At 47.5% G+C, this 20,799-nt stretch overlaps 2 protein-coding genes across 14 annotated transcripts; one reads left to right on the forward strand and one right to left on the reverse strand.

The window, feature by feature from the left end:
- Position 1: 1 nt before the first annotated feature.
- Atraid (all-trans retinoic acid induced differentiation factor) lies at positions 2 to 5,802 on the reverse strand. 4 transcript variants are annotated; one of them, XM_060365039.1, is made up of 8 exons: positions 5,247 to 5,386; positions 4,908 to 5,026; positions 3,103 to 3,275; positions 2,293 to 2,364; positions 1,518 to 1,589; positions 1,152 to 1,273; positions 547 to 650; positions 2 to 340 (listed from the first exon to the last, which is right to left on the reverse strand). In XM_060365039.1, the coding sequence occupies exons 3-8, from the start codon at positions 3,249 to 3,251 to the stop codon at positions 236 to 238; spliced, it is 624 nt and encodes a 207-aa protein (XP_060221022.1). In that variant the 5' UTR covers positions 3,252 to 3,275; positions 4,908 to 5,026; positions 5,247 to 5,386; the 3' UTR covers positions 2 to 235. The 4 variants fall into 4 exon arrangements, with proteins under 4 accessions (XP_060221022.1, XP_021491076.1, XP_021491077.1 ...); XM_021635401.2 differs by lacking the exons at positions 3,103 to 3,275; positions 5,247 to 5,386 and adding an exon at positions 5,644 to 5,802; XM_021635402.2 differs by lacking the exon at positions 3,103 to 3,275 and having other exon boundaries at positions 5,247 to 5,387.
- Positions 5,511 to 18,257, forward strand: Slc5a6 (solute carrier family 5 member 6). 10 transcript variants are annotated; one of them, XM_060365026.1, is made up of 19 exons: positions 5,511 to 5,648; positions 6,559 to 6,694; positions 9,891 to 9,966; positions 10,092 to 10,233; positions 11,013 to 11,548; positions 11,867 to 11,932; positions 12,215 to 12,266; positions 12,780 to 12,847; positions 13,097 to 13,251; positions 13,670 to 13,810; positions 13,979 to 14,108; positions 14,606 to 14,694; positions 14,998 to 15,110; positions 15,429 to 15,496; positions 16,113 to 16,199; positions 16,327 to 16,508; positions 16,690 to 16,793; positions 17,012 to 17,127; positions 17,310 to 18,257. In XM_060365026.1, exons 5-19 carry the CDS (start codon positions 11,156 to 11,158, stop codon positions 17,448 to 17,450), a joined length of 1,905 nt encoding a protein of 634 aa, XP_060221009.1. In that variant the 5' UTR covers positions 5,511 to 5,648; positions 6,559 to 6,694; positions 9,891 to 9,966; positions 10,092 to 10,233; positions 11,013 to 11,155; the 3' UTR covers positions 17,451 to 18,257. The 10 variants fall into 10 exon arrangements, with proteins under 10 accessions (XP_060221009.1, XP_021491073.1, XP_060221013.1 ...); XM_021635398.2 differs by having other exon boundaries at positions 6,559 to 6,633; XM_060365030.1 differs by lacking the exon at positions 5,511 to 5,648 and adding an exon at positions 5,928 to 6,206 and having other exon boundaries at positions 6,559 to 6,742.
- The last annotated feature ends 2,542 nt before the right edge of the window (positions 18,258 to 20,799 follow it).

Genomic DNA, 20,799 nt, shown 5'->3' on the forward strand with positions numbered 1-20,799 from the left:
CCCTAGAACAACCGGGGAAAAGTGTTTATTGTAGCCAATAATACAGACTAGTACTCGTCCACTCTGGACCAGTGGGTCCACTAGTGGCCCCTAGTGACATCTTTCATTCTCTAGCCGGTTCAGCCTCGAGCAGGAGCCACTCGCTGGCCGGTAATGTCTGTCAACGAAGCAAATCTTCTTGGCAGGGACTCGATAAATCAGGGTGCTCTCAAGTGGGCAGGAAGCCCTTTGTGGTTCATGAAGCCTTGGCCTTTCGGCGCTGGGTCCCCCAAAGGAGAATGGAGATGGCTAGCGTGGTGGATCCCAGAATCCCAAAGAACATAAGCAGTGGAAAGGAGCCCTGTGAGAATAGCAAAACAAGTCACAGCTGTATATATGCACAGGGCCATGTTCTAACACCTAGTTCCTTCTTAGTCACTCATCCCCTCACTTTGGGCACGTCCCTTGTAGATTCCTATCAGCAACTGGCATCAGTTCCTTGTCTTGTATCTTTGAGAAGTTCTTGCCTAATGCATTCCTTTATTTCTAAAAGGTCCAGTTCCTCACCTGCCTCGTACACTTGTATCCATGGAAACCATCTGCACAAAGGCACTGCAAAAGGCCAGGGCCATCAGACGCACAAGACCCATTCTCAGGACACGTTTCTGAGACTAAGAGAAAAAACAGTCACTGGAGACTAAGGTCCCTGAGGAGCCAGCCTCCTCTGATCTCAGAAGCTCAACAGGGATGGGCCTGACTGGTACTTGTATGGAAGGCTATCACTGGATCTCAATAGGTATTTTTCTCAAATATCTGCTTAGATTCTCTTAATTATTTCTAGCTCAGAAGCAGAGGAAAAAGCCAGGCATGGTGACAAACACCTAAATCCCAACCAGCATTTTGGAGGCAGGGGCAGGGAGATCTCTGTGGGTTCTGGTGTACACAGCAAGTTCCAGATCAGAGAGACTGTCTCAGGACATGGAAACAAAAACAGAAATTGGAAGAACTGTTATAATCAGAACGTAACAACAATAACAAACGAAGCTTTTTCAGGGGAACAGAGAACTCTGGACAAAAGCCCTTTAGCATCTCTATTTCTCTAAAGTACAGAATAGCTTAACTTCAGAAAGAAGGAAAAGGATTTCCAATGAAGTGGCCATACTACAGCATACCTGGGCTTCCAGTGCTATTGCAAAGGTCCTTTTGCCCCTGGCAAATCTGCTTGTCCGTGAAAGAGGTAACACTGTCCCAGGCATGAACACCTCCAGGACAGGTGACATCCTGTGGTAGTATCCTGAAGACAACACACGTGTTCATGAATGCACAGCTGGAAGAGGTTAGGGTGTAGCTTGGTGGTAAAACAAACATTCAGCAATACACAGAGCTGTGGGTTCAATCCCTAACACACGTCACTCAGACACATATGGCCACTACTCGAGTGCACACACGCATGCACGCACGCACCAGCAACTCTGATGTTGCTGAGCACACAGCAGCTCACATCTCTGATTATTTCCCCCACTCTGTTTATTACTCACAGAGTCTGGAGCTGAGTAAAACCACGGAAGGTGCTCGCCAAATCATCCTTGAGAGGATTTGCTTGAAGGTCTCTGCAAAGTACACACTGTTAGTACTCTGTTTAGAAGAGCATGCTGCCGGGTGTGGTGGCGCGTGCCTATATAACCAGCAATCTGGGAGGCAGAGGCAGGCAGATCTCTGTGAGTTCCAGGCCAGCCTGGTGTACAAAGCAAGTCCAAGACAGCCAAAGCCACACAAGAGAAACCCTGTCACAAAAAAAAAGGGGGTGGAGAATGGAGAGATGGCTCAGTGCTTAAGAGCACTGTCTGCTTTTCCAGAGGACTGAGTTCAATTCCTAGCAACGGCATCATGGCTCATAACTGTCTATAATATGATCTGATGCCCCCTTCTGGCATGCAGGTGTACATGCAGATAGAGCACTTATTTACATAAAATAAATAAGTAAATCTTAAAAAAAAAAAAAAGAGCATGCTATTATATTTTTATACACACTTTCCTGGGCTATTAGTCCAATCGCTATCCACAGACCTAAAGATTTAGATACTATTAACCTATCTTTTAAAGAGTTATCTCTAGCTGGGCACAGTGATGCACACATGTAATGCCAGCACTCAGGGAAGCAAAGACAGGCAGATCTCTGTGAGTTCAAGGCCAGCCTGATCTACAAAGTGAGTCCAGGATAGCTAAGGCTATACACAGAAAAAAAAAGTTATCTCCAAAGACTTTTCCATTAAGATAATTACCTTTTGGGCAGGAAAATTCATAACCACTTACATTATAACAGCAGTAGAAGCCTGAAAAAAGTTTGTACCGGGATCCTTCAGTGAACAGTTCTGGAGATCTAGCCTGAAGAAACAAAGTAATTAGTTTAACTATGCCTTTCTTCCTTCCTTCCTTCCTTCCTTCCTTTCTTTCTTTCTTTCTTTGAGACAGGGTTTCTTGTGTAGCCTTGGCTGTCCTAGACTTGCTTTGTAGATCAGGCTAGCCTCAAATGCACAGTGATCTGCCTGCCTCTGCCTCCCTGAGTGCTGGAATTAAAGGTGTATGCCATCTACTATGCCTTTTTTCATACCCATGTAAGCTATATTGATGGAACATCATTATTTTCAGAACTATAAGAGTAAGTATATGGTAACAGACATTGAATCATGCATTATCCAATCTATTTAGCGCTAGCTTCATGTTGACATTTTAATTTGCCTAAAATTCAAGTTCATTCTCACAAGCAACACTTCAGACATGTGTGAAACCATGGCTCCTGTGCTGCTCAGTACTGATATGGAGCACTTTGATCAACAGAAACTTCTGTTGGGTCACACAGTTGTAATCAGTACAGCTATGTGCAGTGCAAATATTGGAAGAAATTTTGTGGGTTTTTTTTTTTCCCCTCCATGATTAGCAGGTCTCATACTGTGATTCTCAGACTCAGAAATTTTTGTTGTTGTTGCTGGGGATTGAACCCAAAGCCTTGTGCATTTGAGGTAAGCACTCTATCATGGAGCCATAGCCACTGCTCTACAGAAATTTTGTTTTGTTTTTTGAGACAGGGTTTCTCTGTGTAGCCCTAGCTTTCCTGGAACTCACTCTGTAGGCCAGGTTGGCACCAAACTCAGAGATCCACCTTCGTTTCTTCCACCTCTGAGTCCTGGGGTTAAAGGCCACCACACACAGCTGACTGTTTTGAGATGTGGTCTCACTCTTACAGCCCATGTTGGTCTCAACCTTGTGACCATCCTTCTGCCTCAGCTTCTCAGATGCTGGGATTAGAGACAAGAATGACAATGCTCAGCATCCCCAAGGAGATCATTTCTTTTGAGACAAGATCTCAGAGTAACCCAAGCTAGCCTCAAATTCACTAAGTAGCTGAGGGTTCCCTTGAATGGTTGGTCCTCCTTCCAAGTACTGAAATTACAAATGCATGCCAGGCCTAGCCACAGAGGTTATTTATTTATTTATTTTTGTTTTTTTGAGACAGGGTTTCTCTGTTTTAGCCCTGGATGTCCTGAACTCACTCTGTAGACCAGGCTGGCCTCAAACTCACAGAGATCTGCCTGTCTCTGCCTCCTCAAGTGCTGGGATTAAAGGCATGCACCACCGCCCGGCTGCTCTAGAGGTTTTAAACAAAAGGGAAAAAAAAAAGTCAAATGACTTAAGTTTTTCCAAAGCACATTTCCTATCACAGATAACTGTAAATGACTATACATTAGAGACTTAAAGCCTTCAAGCTGGGTCATGGTGGTGGATGTGGTTGTGGTGGGGCAAACCTTTAATCCCAGCACTTGGGAGCAGGGGTAGGTGGGTGGATCTCTGAGTTTGAGACCAGCTTGGTTTACAGAATGAATTCTAGGGCAGCCAGGGCTACACAGAAGAATCCTATCTTGAAAAACCAAACAAACAAATACTTAAACACATCATTTTTTTCATTTACTGAGTACCTATAGACTACAAACATTATAGCATTATAAAACATATAATTTAGCATCTGGCCTGGTATCAAAAGCCCATAATCCCAGCTACTCTGGAAGCTGAGGCAGGAGGATCACAAGTTCAAGACTGGTGTGGGCAATTCAGTGAGATCATGTGTCAAAATGGATAAATACTGAAAGGATCCAGGTGTGATGGCTCTGTCCTATAATCCCAGAACTTAGAAGGCTGTTACAGGATTGATATGAATTTGAGGCCATCCTGTGTTACATAGTACCAGGATGGCCAGGACTATATAACAAAACCCTGTTTCAAAGAAACACCAGAAAAGGAAAAGCTAAACCAAAGAAAGGTAGCTTACCAGCATGCACAAGGTTCTAGGTTCATTACCTAGTACCCCAAAATAATAACAAGATATAAAAAGTAAAAGGCTGGAGAGATGGCTTAGCAGTTAAGAGTGAGTACTGCTCCTGCAGAAGACCTGAGTTCAGTTCCCAGCACCCATATGGGGCATCTCAGAACTATCTATCACTCTCAGCTCCTGGGGCATCCAAGGTCTCTGGACATTTCCAGCACCTGCATTCAAGTGCATGTACCCGTACAGATACACAGACATAGACACACACACACACACACACTAAAAATAAAATGAAGAAAATTTTAAGTGTATTTTAGTAAAAAATAATCCAAAGACTTAATAATAAAACTATTTTAGATGATGCCACGAAAGCCTATAAAATGGCAAAAAAAAAAAAAAAAAAAACCTTATCACTTGTCCAGAAAAAAATAGCAAAATATTGTTTACCTATCTAAAAGTACTATATCAAGTTTAAACGTTTCAGAATCAAGCATTAGGCGCCTCCAGTTAGGTACCAATATTTATCCTGAAAGCTAGTTGGGCAAGCCTGCAGACTCCAATCTGGTAAGTCTTTTTGAATATCCAAGGATGTCTTCTTCTCTCTCACCCCAAGATGGTGCCCTTTTGATTTAGACAGCATCGGGCCTGCATTAGCTTCGATGTAGCCTCACAGTAAGCAGCTACTCTGGACAAATTTTTCACATCTCCCGGACACTGGGTGCATATCTGCAGAAGAAAAAAAGAAACATTATTAAGACACCAGAAAGAAAAAAAGAGAAACGAACAAAGATCAAGGGCGTCCGTGTGCTTTCCAGAATTCCTGTAACACAGAGCGGAAAGGTGGCTTTTATAAATAGAACCCAGTTTTTCCCTTACAACCGGGCATCGAAGTCCTTGCCTAGCGAAGGGCCTCATCTTTGCGAATCATTACTTGACTACAGCATACCATCTACAGAGACTCCTCCGCCTGACAGGAGTGTTCGGAAAGTGTTAAAGGGCTGCAGGTACACCACGAACCCAAGCGTCACAAAATACATTGCCATTGCACCACGCACAGTATTCGTCCAATGACAGAAGAACGAAGAGACTCAGTAGTGGAAGAACACTTAGCTATTCAAAAGCAAGGTCAAATTTCAAAGGTCTCTGAATGTGGGCAGGGCTAAGGTGCCAGTGGCCAGCGCTACGTGTGTGAGTACTCAGGAGCAGGGACGGGGCTGGGGGAAGCTTCAGGGACCAACTCTGAGCTTCGGGCTGGCCAAGGGGACAGCCACCGGCGGGCGAGCTCGACACAAGGCTGACGACCAGCGACCGTGTCCATCCAGATCTCAAACTTTCTTCTGTACCTCAGGTAGAGCCACGGCCCTTTCCGTGCCCAGAGCCAGGAGCAGGGCAGCAGCCCAAACTATCGGGCGCACAGAACCGCCCGGCGCCCGGGACGCCATTTTCCACTTCGAGCAACCTTGACACTCGCGAGAGCAGAGCGCGCGGCTCCGCCCCCAGCGCGTCCCGCCTCCGCCTTGAGGCGTGGCCCAGCCTTTAGAAGCCCGTCACTCTGGGGCGTGGCCTAATCGGCCGCCCGCAGGCGCGCGGGGCGGGGCGTAATTTTCCAGAGCCCCGGGGCGGCTGGCGGACTCGTGGGCTCTGTCCGCGCTCGCCTTTCCCTGTTCGCGGTGGGCAGACCCACCACCTCTCCATTCTTCATGGAGCGCAGGCCTCTCCAGGCGGCGCTTTGGTTGCCTTGAGCCTACTGCAAGTGCTCTCTGCCCGGGCCGGTCCATCCGCCCTCAGTAAACATGGCGGCGCGGCGACCAGGACGGGCTGGGGGCGGAGTCCCGCTGTCAGCAAGCCGGCCGCTGCTGGCCGGACCTGCCGGCGGGCCAGCAACCCACGTGTGGCGATCTCGCAGGTGGGCCGGGAGGGGCGGGGACTGGGCAGGGGCCGAGAGGCTGGGGTTCGGCCAGCTCGGGCGGCAGAGGCGGAGCTGGGAGGGGCGGGGCGGGGTGAGCCTCGGCGTGGGTCTCGGGGACGGTCTCAAATACTAGCGCAAAGTGGTGGGTCCGCCACGTGTGGAGAGAAGAGGAAAACTGCGGCGAAAGAGGTTAAGGGTGCTGGAGGAGCGAGGATCGGAGGGCGAAGGGCAAACGCCTGCAAGGAGGACACGAGCCTGGGAACCCTTCACCTTGATGTTGCGCAGCGTTCCGGGCACCGAGGTGAAGCGGGAACGACGCCTCCCTGACTCATTTTCTCTGCCTTCCCAGGAATAGAACAATGCTGGTTTCGGAAAGAACGGAGGAACTTTGGTAGTCCTGGCCGAACCGCCGACGCAAGGCAAGGTAACTCTCTCCCGCAGTGTCGGGAGCCCTGACTGGAAGGGGAGACCCATCACACCTAAGGGTGAGGATCCCTCAAAAAACCTCCAAAGACAATTTGGGCTCATCACAGGTATCCTGCCTATGTTTCCTTTTCACATGCTCCAGGTGTCTGCCTGGAAATCCTGAATTAACATTTTTTAGTACATTTAGATGCTGGGATATATTGTTTTAGTGAGAACGGCCATTCAGATCTTGAGGAATGTTAAACCCTAGACCTCGGTGGCAGTTGGTCCTGCAGGTGTTCCCTTACATTTCAAAGGGGAAGGGGGTGAGGATTTGGCCCTTCACCTAGTGTTTTCCTAGCTCATTTGGTCCCCAGTACTTAAAGAAACAAGCCCACAAACCCTCAGTACTTTTTGCCCGCAGTTAAATCCAGCGCAGTGTGTGACTACAGTGAGACTTTTAAAAAGCCTCTTTTATTTGTGAAATAACTTGGCTTTCTTTTGGCCACCACTCAGAGATAGACACACTCATCGGTGTGAACCAGTGGAGTTTTTAGAAAGCCACTGTTCTTTTCCTAGAATTGGATCATGTGAAATGAAGGCTGCATTACTGGATTGGCATTTTCCTGGCTGCTTAGCTCTTCTTCCTCTGTCCTAGATGATTCTTGATGCCTCACACAGATTATTTATCAGGAAACTCCATGAGTAGAGGGACCCAGTCAGTACAGGGACCTACTCTCCCCCACCCCTTGGTGTTTTCATTTTGAGATAGGAACTCACTGTAAAGCTCTGGCTGTCCTGGAACTCATAGCCACCTGCCTCTGTCCCTTGGGTGCTAGGATTATAGGATTAGTTTATAGAGTTTTTTTTTTTTTCTTTTGGGTTTGGTTTTTGTTGTTGTTTGGTTTGGTTTGGTTTTGGGGTGATGGTGCATGCCTTTACTCCCAGCACAGAAGCAGGTGGAACTTTCTGTGTAACAGCCCTGGCTGTCCTGGAACTCACTTTATAGATCATGCTGGCCTGGAACCCAGAGATCTGGCTGCCTCTGCCTCCTAGTGCTGGGGTTAAAGGTGTGTGCCGCCACCACCACCCTTCCATTCTATAGTTTTCATCATCTCATAGTAGTGACAGATTGCCGGAAAGTGACAGCTTGCCAAAGTGTTGCAATATACCAAGGCCTGGGGCATCTTTAGGTTAAACCGGAGTGCTCTGTTGGGATTCTTGATCTGAAGACCAGCATTTGTGACAGGACATGTGACCCAAGCTTAGACCCTGTCTTTGTCCTGTGAGGTTTATAGTTCAGGCTTATTTAGTCTGTGGGAACTACACATTGCCGGCCAGGCAATATGTGTCCGAGTGTGTCTGAATACAGTGCAGGAGGAGATGCTCTGGTCTGGTGGGCAGGGTGTGTTAATCTGTCCCTGGGTTACTTGAAATCTACACTGTTCCATGAATGACTGACTACAGTTTGCACTCTGCTCCTTTCCTAGTCTTGGGAATAATGAGGTTGGATCATTGGTGAATTACCTCTGAAAAATCCTTTTTTACTGTTTTGCACTATGTGTGTTTGTCCATGTGGGTGCTGGGATGACCAGGAGTGACAGAGCTGGAGTTACAAGTGGTTTCAAGCTGACTGATGTGGTTGCTTGGAGCCCTCCATAGAGCAGTTAAAACTCTTTGAACCTTTGGGTCATCTCTCCAGCCCCTATAATAGATATTCTTTCTAGGTGTGGTGGTGTAAGCCTTTAATCTCAGTACCTGAGTTCAAAGCCAGCATAATCTACAGTGTGAGTTCTGGGCCAGCCAAGGCTACATGGTGAGATCCTGTCTCAAAAAAATAAAACAGAAAGACTCTCCACAGATTCTGTAGAGAGATACTCTAAGACAGATTTCAACTGGAGTATCCTATACTCTCCATGCAGGAGGTTGGGAAGGAAGATTCTACAGCAACCAACACACAAGAAAAGGAAGTTGCTTGTGTTTATGCAAATTAAAGGGAGGGTGTTTGGATTTAGAAGGGTGGGGTCTCAAAGTGTAGTGACCTTTACTAGGGTAAGAACTGTAATCTATTTTGTAAGAGTCTGTTGAGCCACCCTACCTAAACCACTATAAGCTGGGAATTTAGCACCTAGGGAAGGTAGTAGATAGGATCTAAGATGCGGCTGATTCCTCTGAAGGCAAAAATCTGAACTAGTGACAATGAGGCACTTTAGTTACTGCTCACATAGCAGGTATTCAGAGAATTTTTGTTTGGTTGTTTTTGTTGTTGTTGGGTTTTGGGAGGGGTTTGTTTTGGGTTTTTTTGTTTGTTTGTTTTTTTGTTTTTTGTTTTTCCAAGACAGCTTTCTCTGTAGCCTTGGTTGTCCTATAGACCAGGCTGTTCTGGAACTCAAAGCGATCCGACTGCCTCTGCCTCCCTCAGTGCTGGGATTAAAGGGGTGTGCCATCATGCCTGGGTGTGTTCAGAGAATGTTAACTGTTGTGAGTTGGCTGTTTAAATGTGTGGCATTCTCTAGTGTCTCCCGTGAGTACTTCTAGGGGATTGCTTTTGAAGACAGCTGACACACCTGGAGAGTAAGATGAGAAATCCCTAGGTGTGGGTTCTAATGCTGCCTCTGACAGTTAGTTAATTAGTTAGTTGTGCTTTTAGAAGGGTTAATTGAAAGGCCAAGGAGGTAGCTCAGTAGATCAAGGGCTTGCCACCAAAGTATGAAGACCAACATTGTAGTTGCCCATAGATCTCTGTAAGCTGGCCTGGGAAACCCTTCCTGGAAAATGACTGGAGAAGATACCTGATAGCAGCCCGTAGCTTTCTCATGTTCATCTATGAATCTGCTTACAAACATACCCATAGGGAAAACAAGTAAACTTGAATGATCTGGGCCTTTGTATGCATTTGTGTAAAATGGCGAGGCTGGAAGAGTGGTTTACTGTGAATAGCGTGAGCCCATCTTTGTTCTTTAAAGGGCTGTGGCATAGTCTTAGAATTATTACTTTTGTGTACATAGAGTTAGAAAAGTAACTTTCCAGTCTTGGCAACTCCTTTCTAACTCTGTCTAGCACACAGAGTGCCAAGAACAGTTTAGGCTAGAGTCTAATCCATCTAAGAATGCTGTTGAATGTGAGCTCTCTGCTCTCCATTCTGGAGCTTTTAGAATTTAGTCTGGGGACATAGGGTGATAAGGGCCATTTGGACACAGTGTTTGGTTCCCTGAGGAGCCCAGAACAAAGAGCATCTATGTTTTTCTGTGACTTCACTTCTTGCTCTCTCCTCAGCTACTTACAGAATTGGAGCCTCTACCTCTGTCCTGCTCCAGGCAGCTCTGCCTCAGTAGAGGGATTGCTTCTCCAGGTATGTCTGTTCACAGCAGGATAAATGGGATCACTCACTCTCTGCTTGCTGTTCAACTTGTAGTACTGACTGTCTTTTCCAGAGGTCCTGTAATCCTAACTTTGAATCTTTTGGCTGTTTTGCAGTGTCCTGTCACCTTGTCTGTCTTGCTGTTTTTAAGAGTTGTTTATATATATGGGTGTTTTGCCTGCATGTATGTACCACGTGTGTACCTGATGCCACAAATGGCCTAAGAGGGCATCAGATCCCCTGGAGCTGGAGTTACAGGTGATTGGGCAATGCCATATGGATACTGGGAACAGAACCTGGGTCCTTTATAAGAGCAAGTACTCTTACCAATGAGCATCTCTCCAGGTCCTGCCTCACTTTTCAATCCTACCTCTCTGAGCAGATCCGCTATTGACTGTTGTGTCTAACAGGAGCTGAGATACAGTGGTAGGGTTTCTCTAGTGATATTGGGGATATTAAAAAGGAGTACACCTGGGTAGTGGTGGCACATGCCTTTAACCCCAAAAGAAGAAGAATGGTTGGCCTGCTGATGTTCTGAATGGGGCTTGAGACTGTCGGGGAGATGAGCTCACTGGTCAGTGAGGGGATAACACCTCAAAGAGGTGGAACTGAGGCCAAGGAGAGCAGGGAAAACCCTGCTAGCATTAGTCTCCATTTCTTCCCTGCTGGGCTGTGGCGCCAGGCTGGGCTCTGCTGGCTAAGTACAGTGTAGTGACTGGGTCTGTGCCTGCAAATAGAAGCAGGGGATTGTATGAAAATTGGCCTAGAGTTGACTTTTTATTTTATTACTTGGGTGGAGACCCAAGAAAGGTCCTGAGTTTCGTAACTGCACACCCAAAGGTCCTGGCCAAGTTACTGTCTCCTTTCTGTCTCAGCTCTGCTGCTTCTTCCCTCCCTAACATCTAACAAACCTACCCCATGCCTTCTAGGCATTCACCACTGTGTTGGCTGGCTAGTCTGGCCATGACACGTCCAAAGCCTGTGGGTGGGCAGCCATGAGGGCAGGGTAGGCTTGACTGAGAGATGAATTCTTACAGCTCCCCCTGAACCATGTCACTGGGTGGAAGAGGCATGCTGTGGGACTGAGTCAGCTTGGAGCCATTTGCCTGTACCTGCTCAGTCAAGTGACAGCTCAGAGCCCAGGAGTACCAAGTCGCTGCAAAACACAGGCACAGTGAGGATGAGTGCAGGGGAGAGCACTGCAGCTCCCTTCCACACAACCTCAGACACCAACGTGGGTATTGCCACCTTTTCTGTTGTGGACTATGTGGTATTTGGCCTGTTGCTGCTTCTCTCCCTTGTCATCGGTCTCTATCATGCTTGCCGTGGCTGGGGCCGCCATACTGTCGGTGAGCTGCTGTTGGCAGACCGCAAAATGGGCTGCCTTCCTGTGGCACTGTCCCTACTGGCCACCTTCCAGTCAGCTGTGGCCATCCTGGGGGCACCAGCTGAGATCTACAGATTCGGAACCCAGTATTGGTTCTTGGGGTGCTCCTACTTCCTGGGACTACTGATCCCTGCTCACGTCTTCATCCCTGTCTTCTACCGCCTGCATCTTACCAGCGCCTATGAGGTAAGCAGGAGAGGGTGACTTCCAGGCCCAGGGATGGAGAAGGGGAGAAAGTACCCAAGAGGGCTGTGACCCTGGACACTTCCACCTAAAGAGTAACTGCTTCTCCGTTATTCTCAGTTCTTCCCAGGAGGAGTTAAGGTGGGGAAGTGGGGAAGGGACAGGGGAGTGCCATGCCTAGGAGGTCTAGAATATATGCTTTGGATATTCATCCCCTTGTGTTAGTAGGCCTCTTGAGGAAAGAGGTTATATATTGTTAGGGTTGGAGTCCAGAAATACCATGCCATAAAGGATATATAAATTCTTTGTGCTTCTCTCTAGTACCTGGAGCTCCGGTTTAATAAAGCAGTGCGGATCTGTGGGACTGTGACCTTCATCTTTCAGATGGTAAGTGTAAGTGGAATGTTATGGAAACAGCCTGGGGCATGGGAGGGGGAGCTGAACTCAGGCCTTCAGAAGCTGTTGGAGTTTTCCCTGCTCTCCAAGTGACAGAGTTAAAATCCCTATGAGTGACAATGTGGCCAAGTCCCTGATGGCATTTTATCCAGTGCCACTACAGATTTAACAGTGGTATCAAGCTAGGTTTTGGGAGAAGTGAAGGGAAGCCTTGGGGATACTGTTTTTCCACCTGCATCTCTTCTCCCTCACATCCTCTCCCATATCCTACAGGTGATCTACATGGGAGTTGCTCTCTATGCACCATCCTTGGCCCTCAATGCAGGTGAGGGGTTCTAGTCCTTGACTTCTGGCCTTGGCAGACTGGGAAGATGCTTTAGGAGGGGCAGAGAGAGTAGAGTACTACAAACAATGTGACCTTGAGAGAGCTGACCCATTGACTGGGCTCTTGGCTTGGTCTTTCCAGAGGTCAAAGTAGACCTGTTTAACTTCAGTTGAAAGCTGGTCAAACATTACCATGCCAAACCTCAACGGGTTAGTCAGCGTTTCGGTGGAGCTCTGAAAATGTTTTAGTTCATCTTTAATAACTAATTGCATAATTTTTATGGTGGGTTTTTGTTTGTTTTTTTGAGACAAGGTCTCTGTGTAGCCCTGGCTGTCTTGGCACTTTGCTATAAACACCAGGCTAAACTCCCAGAGATCGACCTGTCTCTGCCTCCCAGAATGCTGGGATTAAAGGTGTGTGGGACCACAGCCAGCTTGTCTCCATGATTTGAGTAGCTACACTCACCCTGGGCGACCTTCCAAAGAGAGGAGTGTGACTTTTATCTGTTCACAGTGACTGGATTTGATCTATGGCTGTCAGTGCTGGCTCTAGGAATTGTCTGCAACATCTACACTGCACTGGTAATTTCAGTAATTCCTAGGGCAATGGCAGGAAGACAGGGAAAGGAAAAGAAGGGATAGCATAAAAAGAGATGAGAAATGGGTGAACTAGGGTGGGGCAGGTTGGAACAAGATAAGTGTCTGCTATGAAAAGCAGAAAGTGGGATACTCCCAACAGTTTGAGGGATTGTGCAGGGGCTTTGTTAGTGGTGTAGTGTCCACTCTCTCTGGTTGATCTGACATTTTTAACATACATGTTTTCCCCTATAGGGTGGACTGAAGGCTGTCATCTGGACAGATGTGTTTCAAACATCAGTCATGTTCCTAGGGCAGCTGGTGGTTATTATTGTAGGATCGGCCAGAGTTGGTGGCTTGGGGCATGTATGGGATGTGGCTTCCAAGTATAACCTCATCTCTGGAATCGAGTAAGTATGTGCACCAAATGGAAGAAAGGTGATGTTGAGTGCCTGGATGGTGTTTATAGAAGGCTTAGACAGTGTCTTGATGCATGCCTGAGATGAGGCTAGTTTTAGAGAAATGGAACTATATCTTGGCTCTCCTTATTCCGTGCCTTCTGTCATTCTTTGGCCTAGAGGTGGTGGCTCTGCTCTGTTTTTCACTGACCTGTCTTAGGAGAAAAATAGGCATCTTGGCTGTGGTAGTGACCAGGGAGTTTTGTTTTTGTTTGGTTGGTTGGTTAGTTTTTTGTTTTGTTTTTGTCTTTGTTTTGAGACAGGGGTCTCTGTGTAGCCTTGGCTGTCCTGGACTCCCTGCCTCCTCTAGTGCTGGGATTACAGGTGTGTGCCATGGAGCCTGTCTCACCAAGTAGTATTCTTATTGCAGGCTGAATCCTGACCCCTTTGTGCGTCACACATTCTGGACTCTGGCCTTTGGGGGTGTCTTCATGATGCTCTCCTTGTATGGAGTAAATCAGGCTCAGGTGCAGCGCTACCTCAGTTCCCACTCAGAGAAGGCTGCTGTGCTGTGAGTGCAGGGATGGGAAGTGTTGGAACAGACACTTTGGAAAGGGGTTCCCTAAAGACAATGGGGTGGGAGAGGATTCAGAGTCCCTGCCCCCTTATTAGGGACTTCCTGAAGGTTCAGGGGGGCATGTGTAAGAGTGCCTATTAGTGCCGTCTCTGTCTTTTGCAGCTCCTGCTATGCAGTGTTTCCCTGCCAGCAAGTGGCCCTCTGCATGAGCAGCCTCATTGGTCTGGTCATGTTTGCCTACTATAAGAAATATAATATGAGCCCCCAGCAAGAGCAAGCAGCCCCTGACCAGGTGAGATGGCCTCTCTGGCTCCTTCCTGTGCTTGTGGGAATCTGGTCTGGGTCACTAAGCAGAGTATTTGTGTGGCTGAATTGGAAAAAATGCATGAATAGTTCTTTGCTGTCCTGAAGGCCCAGCTGTCTAGCATGTCAGATCCAAGTCTCCAGTGTATCTAATCAGTGCTCATCCCATTTGATGGGTGTCGACCAACTGATACCAACTCCCCACTGCTCTGTTGGAAACTGTTACATGTCTGTTCTCATCTAAGCTTCCCAATAGCCTGATTTTACAGAAGACGGGCTTGGTGAGGTAGGCAGCATGCTGACATCACACTGTTCATCAGAGGTGGCTTGCTCTTCAGAGCCCATTTTATCACTGTTTGAGGCAGATGCCTTCGTGTCTGCCTCTCCTCTCTGATGCACCCAGGCTCTGGATTAGCAAGGGTGTGTCCAGGGGCTTCACACAGAAGCAGGAGGTGGCACCTTTCTGAGTGCTCTGTTTGCTTGCAGTTAGTCCTCTACTTTGTGATGGACCTCCTGAAGGACATACCAGGGCTGCCTGGGCTATTCGTTGCCTGCCTCTTCAGTGGATCCCTCAGGTACTCCCTTCTACCTTGCCCTAGATGTGGTATACCTGCCTCTGCTGGAACAGTGTGCCCATCTGTTTTGGATAGCAGGACACAATTTAGCCTCTCCCAAGACATACTTTTGTTTGACAGTATCAGTCGTCTACTTGATCAAACTGTACTTTCATCAGAAAAGTCTTGCCTTCATACCTCTGATGTAGCCTGGGCTATGGACAGGGTGGTTTCTTATGCCTCTGATCCTTCTGTAACGCCTTTAATTCTCCCTTTCTTGGCCCTCAGACCCCACAGAGCTTGTCTCTTTTCCCTCCTTTGCAGCACCATATCCTCTGCATTCAATTCATTGGCAACTGTCACAATGGAAGACCTGATTCAACCCTGGTTCCCTGAGTTGACCGACACTCGTGCCATCATGCTTTCTCGAAGCCTTGGTAGAATTGCTCTTAAATCTTCTAAGATAACACCCTGACCATGTCATCAGCCTTCTGAGGTTATGTTTGTCCTGGGCTCATTCAGCACATGTCTCATGCATCACACAGCCTTCACCCATCATGTATTGCATGCAGGGAAGAGCAGGGGTACATAGGGTCTGGGTCTCTGTCTGAGAACAGCAGCAGCCCTGATGCTGGGGCTGGGGCATGAGGTAATATGTCTTTCTGGGGCTCAGAAGTGGTAGTTTGGTTGGAAGAGTGTTACCCCTCCCGTTCTTGTTTATTCCTCAGTTTATTTCCTCCTGTGTTTCTACCCAGCCTTTGCCTATGGACTGCTTTGCCTGGGAATGGCCTATATTTCCTCTCATCTGGGATCAGTGCTCCAGGTAATGACTGTGGAGAGGAGAAAGAAACTCTTGGCAGGGATAGTTTGAAACAGGAAATGAAGACAGCTGTTTTGATAGGGATTTAATTATTACATTTAATCTGGGTGTAGTGGTACATAACTTTTAATCTCAGCATTTGGGAGGCAGAGGAAGCAGATGGATCTCTGAGTTCAAGGACAGTTTGCTCTACAGAGCTAGTTCTAGGACAACCTGGGCTACGCAAAGACCCCCGTTTAAGCAAAACATTTATTCATTTCTTGTGTGCTACTTGTGTACTCACATGCTACTGCTCAGGTGGAAGTGAGAGAACACTTGTGGGAATTAGATCTTGGCTTGTACCATGTGGGTTCTGGACATTGAACTCAGGTGTGAGCCTTGACAGCAAACACCTTCATCCCCTGAGCTATCTCACCAGCCCCGTAATTTCTTAGATAGCCTTTAACTATAAACAGACTCTCAAGTGACCGAAAGCCCCAATGTCATTTCTAGAATGTTAGCCCAGAGTGTATACTCACAGCCATTCCTGCCCTGGAAGAAACCAAGAGCTGATAACTCACTGGACATTGAGGCTGGGGTCTCAGGCCTGTTTGTTCTTTTCTCTTTCCATCAACCCCAGGCGGCACTCAGCATCTTTGGCATGGTTGGAGGGCCACTGCTGGGACTCTTCTGCCTTGGGATGTTCTTTCCATGTGCCAACCCTCTTGTGAGTGACTCCTCTGGCTCCCCAGATATGCATGTGCATGGAATTGGGCTGCTGAGGCTTTCAGCAGGAGCTCTGGGGATTGGTGTGGTTGGCCTGTGACAGGAGAGTTGACTCTGTTTCTGGGCAGGGTGCCATCATAGGCCTTTTGGCTGGACTCACCATGGCCTTCTGGATTGGCATTGGGAGCATAGTGAACAGTATGAGTTCTGCCGTGGCGTCCCCTCCCATTAATGGGTCCAGCTCCTTCCTGCCCAGCAATCTGACCGTTGCCACTGTGACTACCCTGATGCCTTCCACTACCCAGTTCAAGTGAGGCAGGGTTTCCTCTCTTTCTCCTTGGGTGGTAGCTCAGTTTTGAGCAATTTCGTGGGATCCTTTCTAAGGGATGGGTTCCCATGGGTCATAAGCAGGGTGAGGTTGGTGGGTGGCTGGAAGTACCTGGAGAATGCCCTGACAAAATACTGCTCACTGTCCTTCCCTCTCCTCCCAGGCCCACAGGACTACAGCGGTTCTACTCCCTATCCTATTTATGGTACAGTGCGCACAACTCCACCACAGTCATTGTAGTGGGCCTGATTGTCAGTCTGCTTACTGGTGAGGGCCTGGGATTGCCACACAGAAAAATGAGGGGCTGAGAGGGACTTTTCAGTCTGGGGGAGGGAGGACCCTGCCCTTGGGACACTGAGTATCAGTAGCAGCCAGTCTTCCCTGCTGACATCAGAGTAGGCTGGAGGACTGGGACCTTGGTACAGGGAGAACAGAATGCTTGCTGCTCTGAGGGGCCTCTGACTGACAAGCACCTTTGCCTTCAGGGGGAATGCGGGGCCGGTCCCTGAACCCCGGAACCATTTACCCTGTGTTGCCAAAGCTCCTCGCACTGCTCCCCTTATCCTGCCAGAAGCGGCTTTGCTGGAGAAGCCACAGCCAGGTGAGACCTGCTGTCACATGTCACATTCCACTGTTCTCCTTGCGCCTGCTGTGCTCACCCTTTCATCTGCTGCTCTCCCCTGGGCCTGCCTGGCTCCCTCCTGGGAAGCTCTGAAGTGGACAGTTTCACCTTTGTTCCACCTGCCCTCGCCTACCCTCACCCCTGTTCTTTGTGTTCCCCAGGATATTCCCGTGATCCCCAGCCTGTTCCCAGAGAAGATGAGGAATGGAGTGCTGCAGGACAGCAAAGAGAGTATGGCTGAAGATGGCCTTGTCCACCAGCCATGCAGTCCTACCTACATTGTCCAGGAGACCTCCCTGTGACCTGTGATGGGAACACAAGCCTCCAGTCTGTCCTCAGAGCATGACAGCAGCCAGAGGCTATTTTGTAGTGCATGGATGAGTCACTACATGTGTTCTGCATTGCGGGTGTGGACAACTTAGCCCACAGCAAAGGACCTTGATCTTTAATGTCTTCATCTCCATGGGAGCTGTTGCGTGCAAGGGTGAGAAGGTTTTTTATTATCCCTTGCCAGTCTTTTAGGATCAGGTTTGCAAGATATAGAATTATATCATTGTGGGGAAATAAATGAATATACCAAAAAAAAGGATGGCTTTTGGTTAAGTATGACCAGGATCCTTGGGAGTGAATAGAAACAGCATTTCATGTAACTGTTCAGTAGCATAATTGACCAGCTCCACCACTGTTAAGCATGAAGTCCTTGGCCACCTGTTGATTCCCTCAGTGTCATGTCAACCTGGATTATCCCAACCATTGTGGGCCCTTGTGGTCACTTTTGGGTTATCTGTAATACTTAAGTCCCCTTTCACTCTTACCTGCCTACCTCGATTCTCGAGAGGGAGGCTTTGGTATCGCTGGGCTCCAGAATAGACAGAAAGCCCTCTACTTTGTGTAGAGGGCGGGCGCACGTTTTCTACATCACAGACCCCAACCCTCCTCAGGTGGTACTTAAGAGACAGGGCCCTCTCCTGGCCCCTTATGCAATGCTGTCCTCTGAACTCTTATGCCAGGACACCCTAGTGTCATTCTGTCATCTGTGTACCTATTTCCTTTTGGATTTTTCTCCTCATGTATTTTGTTCCTAGGGAATAAAAATATGTTAGACCTAGTGTTTGGATCTGTGTTCCTTCAAGTAACCACCCGTTCCCTGGAGAAGATAAAATCTCTGTGTGTAGGTGTTTTCTTCTACTGAGGCAGAGGACTTGTAGCCTCCAGTCTCTGCAGGTGGCTGGAAGGGGAGGGGCCAGAGTTAGACTCATTGCTTCTTGAAGTGTCTCATCCCATCACCTGCCAACCTCAGCTGTCAACACAAGAACTGCTTTGAGATTTTTGCTGTTGGGGCTAAAGAAAGAATATTAACTGAAGAAATTGCACTGGCCTGTATTGTGAAGAATACTGAAATAGCCCATGCCTCCCAGACTTAGTCTCTTCCCCTGCTTGGCCCCATCCTACCGTTCAGAGCAGCCATTTACATGTCTCAGTAGAGACTCGGGGCCAGGCAGATCTGACTGTACTGTCCCATCCCTTATACAGCTCAGGCCAGGACATATGTGTCTCAATATCCACCACAAGTCCTGGCTAGAGAAGTAAAAGTATAGGCTAGTGAGACAGCTGTGAAGCTGTAGTTCCATGCCTGAGACAGGCTTGATAGGAGAAAACTGACTCTTGAAAGTTGTCCTCTCACCCCAAGATATCCCATGGCGTGTGCACATACACATGTTAAAAAAAAAAAAAAAAAAAAAACATAGGGGACTACATCTGTGATGTCAGAACTTGGTAGGCACTAAGATCACAGGTCAGACCTTAGCTCAACAGGAACTAGGTCTCATTGTTGCCTAAGCCGGCCACAAACTCCTGGATGACACGATTGCCTTGCCTCAAGCGTCCCAAGTGACTGGACTGTAGATGTGTGACTTTGTGCGTCACTCTTCACTCCCTTTCTGCTGTCTTGGCCAGCATCTGGAGGAACAGCGCTTATGCCCAAACAGACTGCAGTCACTTCCTGCCTTCAAAGGGCAGGAGAGGGCTCAGTGGACAAGAACTCTGGTGTTCTTGCAGAGGACTTGGATCCAGTTCCCAACAGCCACGTGATGGTTCACAGCCATCTATAACTCCTAGGGGGATCTGGTCCCCTTTTCTGGTCTTTATAGGTACCAGATACGCATGTCATAAATGTGCAGGAAAACACTCGTGTACATAAAAAAACAAAATGTAAAAAGAAAAGAAAGGCATGCTTTTGAGTAAGGGTCAGCAATGGAGGTATTAAGATGTAGAAAGTGGAGAGTGTGCTTCAGAGAAAGAGTGTCCTGAACAACAGGACAAGTGTGCTTAGGATATTGGCTGATACCCAAGAAAGAATGAGAAGAGAAAAGTTATGTTTTTGAGTTGGAATTCAGAACAGTAGTCAGGCTTAGAGGGAATCTGTAAGAGCTTCTGAGGTCTCAAAGTGCATTATCTCATTGAGGGGATAATCCTTATCTCCTTAACTTGTCTTCAGGTAAATCAGCTCTTCAGAGGAAACCTCCTGGTCAGGAGATAAGACCAGTTAACTCTTAAAGAAGGGGACAATAGTATACAGCATTGTAAACAGGGCGGATTAGAATGTTATCATTATTTTTATTTTACGTGTATGAATGTACTAAATACATGTCAGAATAGGGCATCCAATCTGGAACTGGAGTTACATATGGTCCATGAAGATGCTGGGAACTCAGCCTTGTAGGAGGAGCATGTGCTTTTTTAACCACTGAGCCATCTCAGCCCCAGTACTACTCCTTTAAGCAGGAAGTAGTTTTCCCTTAGTGGACCTCAGTTCTTTCATACAGCATTTTTAATCTTAAGGGGAGTGGCAATGCCAAATCAGTGACCTCCAAGCCTTCATTAGAAGGTTTAGGGTCTCCACTCTTGCAAACCTTCAGGTCTTGGAGGATGTTCAAAGAGACTTAGATGAAGCTAGATTTCTAGGGTACCATCCAAGGGAAGATCTGTGCAATGATGATAAAACCTGGATCTCATTTTAACCTCAACTCCCAGGTCCTTATTTTCTTTGTTTGGTTTGGTTTGGGTTTTTTTGTTTGTTTTTGTTTTTGAGGCAGGGTCTCACTATATAGCCCTGGCTGTCCTAGAACTCTGTAGACCAGGCTGGCCTCAAACTCACAGAGATCTGGCTGCCTCTGCTTCCCCAGTGCTGGGATTAAAGGCATGCACCACCACACTTGGCTGGGCCTTAGTTTCTTTTAAGTTTCGATCCCTATGTGTTTTTGTTTAGTCTTCTAGGCAAATACAGAGTAATATGTCTGAAAATAAATGGACCAATTGTGAATTGCAGTAGATGTACCTGGCACAGGATTCTGAGACAAAACAGCAGGGTCACCAAGCCTGGCTTCTAGGACTATCCTTGATACTGCTGGACAGAGGAAAACTCAGACTAAGAGGGTCCACACAGAGGTTCTCTGAGGCTCAGCTAGGCAAGACTTGTAGCTTTTATTTTTATTTTTTTATTTTTATCTATCTTTTTAAATTTGACTTTTTTTTTTTTTTTAGACAGGATTGCTCTCTATAGCCCTGGTGGCCATCCTGAAACTTGCTGTTGTAGATTTGTGTGCCTCTCTCAACTCCTGGGATTAAAAGCATGCATGACTAAATTGTGCC

This window comes from Meriones unguiculatus, chromosome 1 (assembly GCF_030254825.1).
Source record: "Meriones unguiculatus strain TT.TT164.6M chromosome 1, Bangor_MerUng_6.1, whole genome shotgun sequence".
NCBI lineage: Eukaryota > Metazoa > Chordata > Mammalia > Rodentia > Muridae > Meriones > Meriones unguiculatus.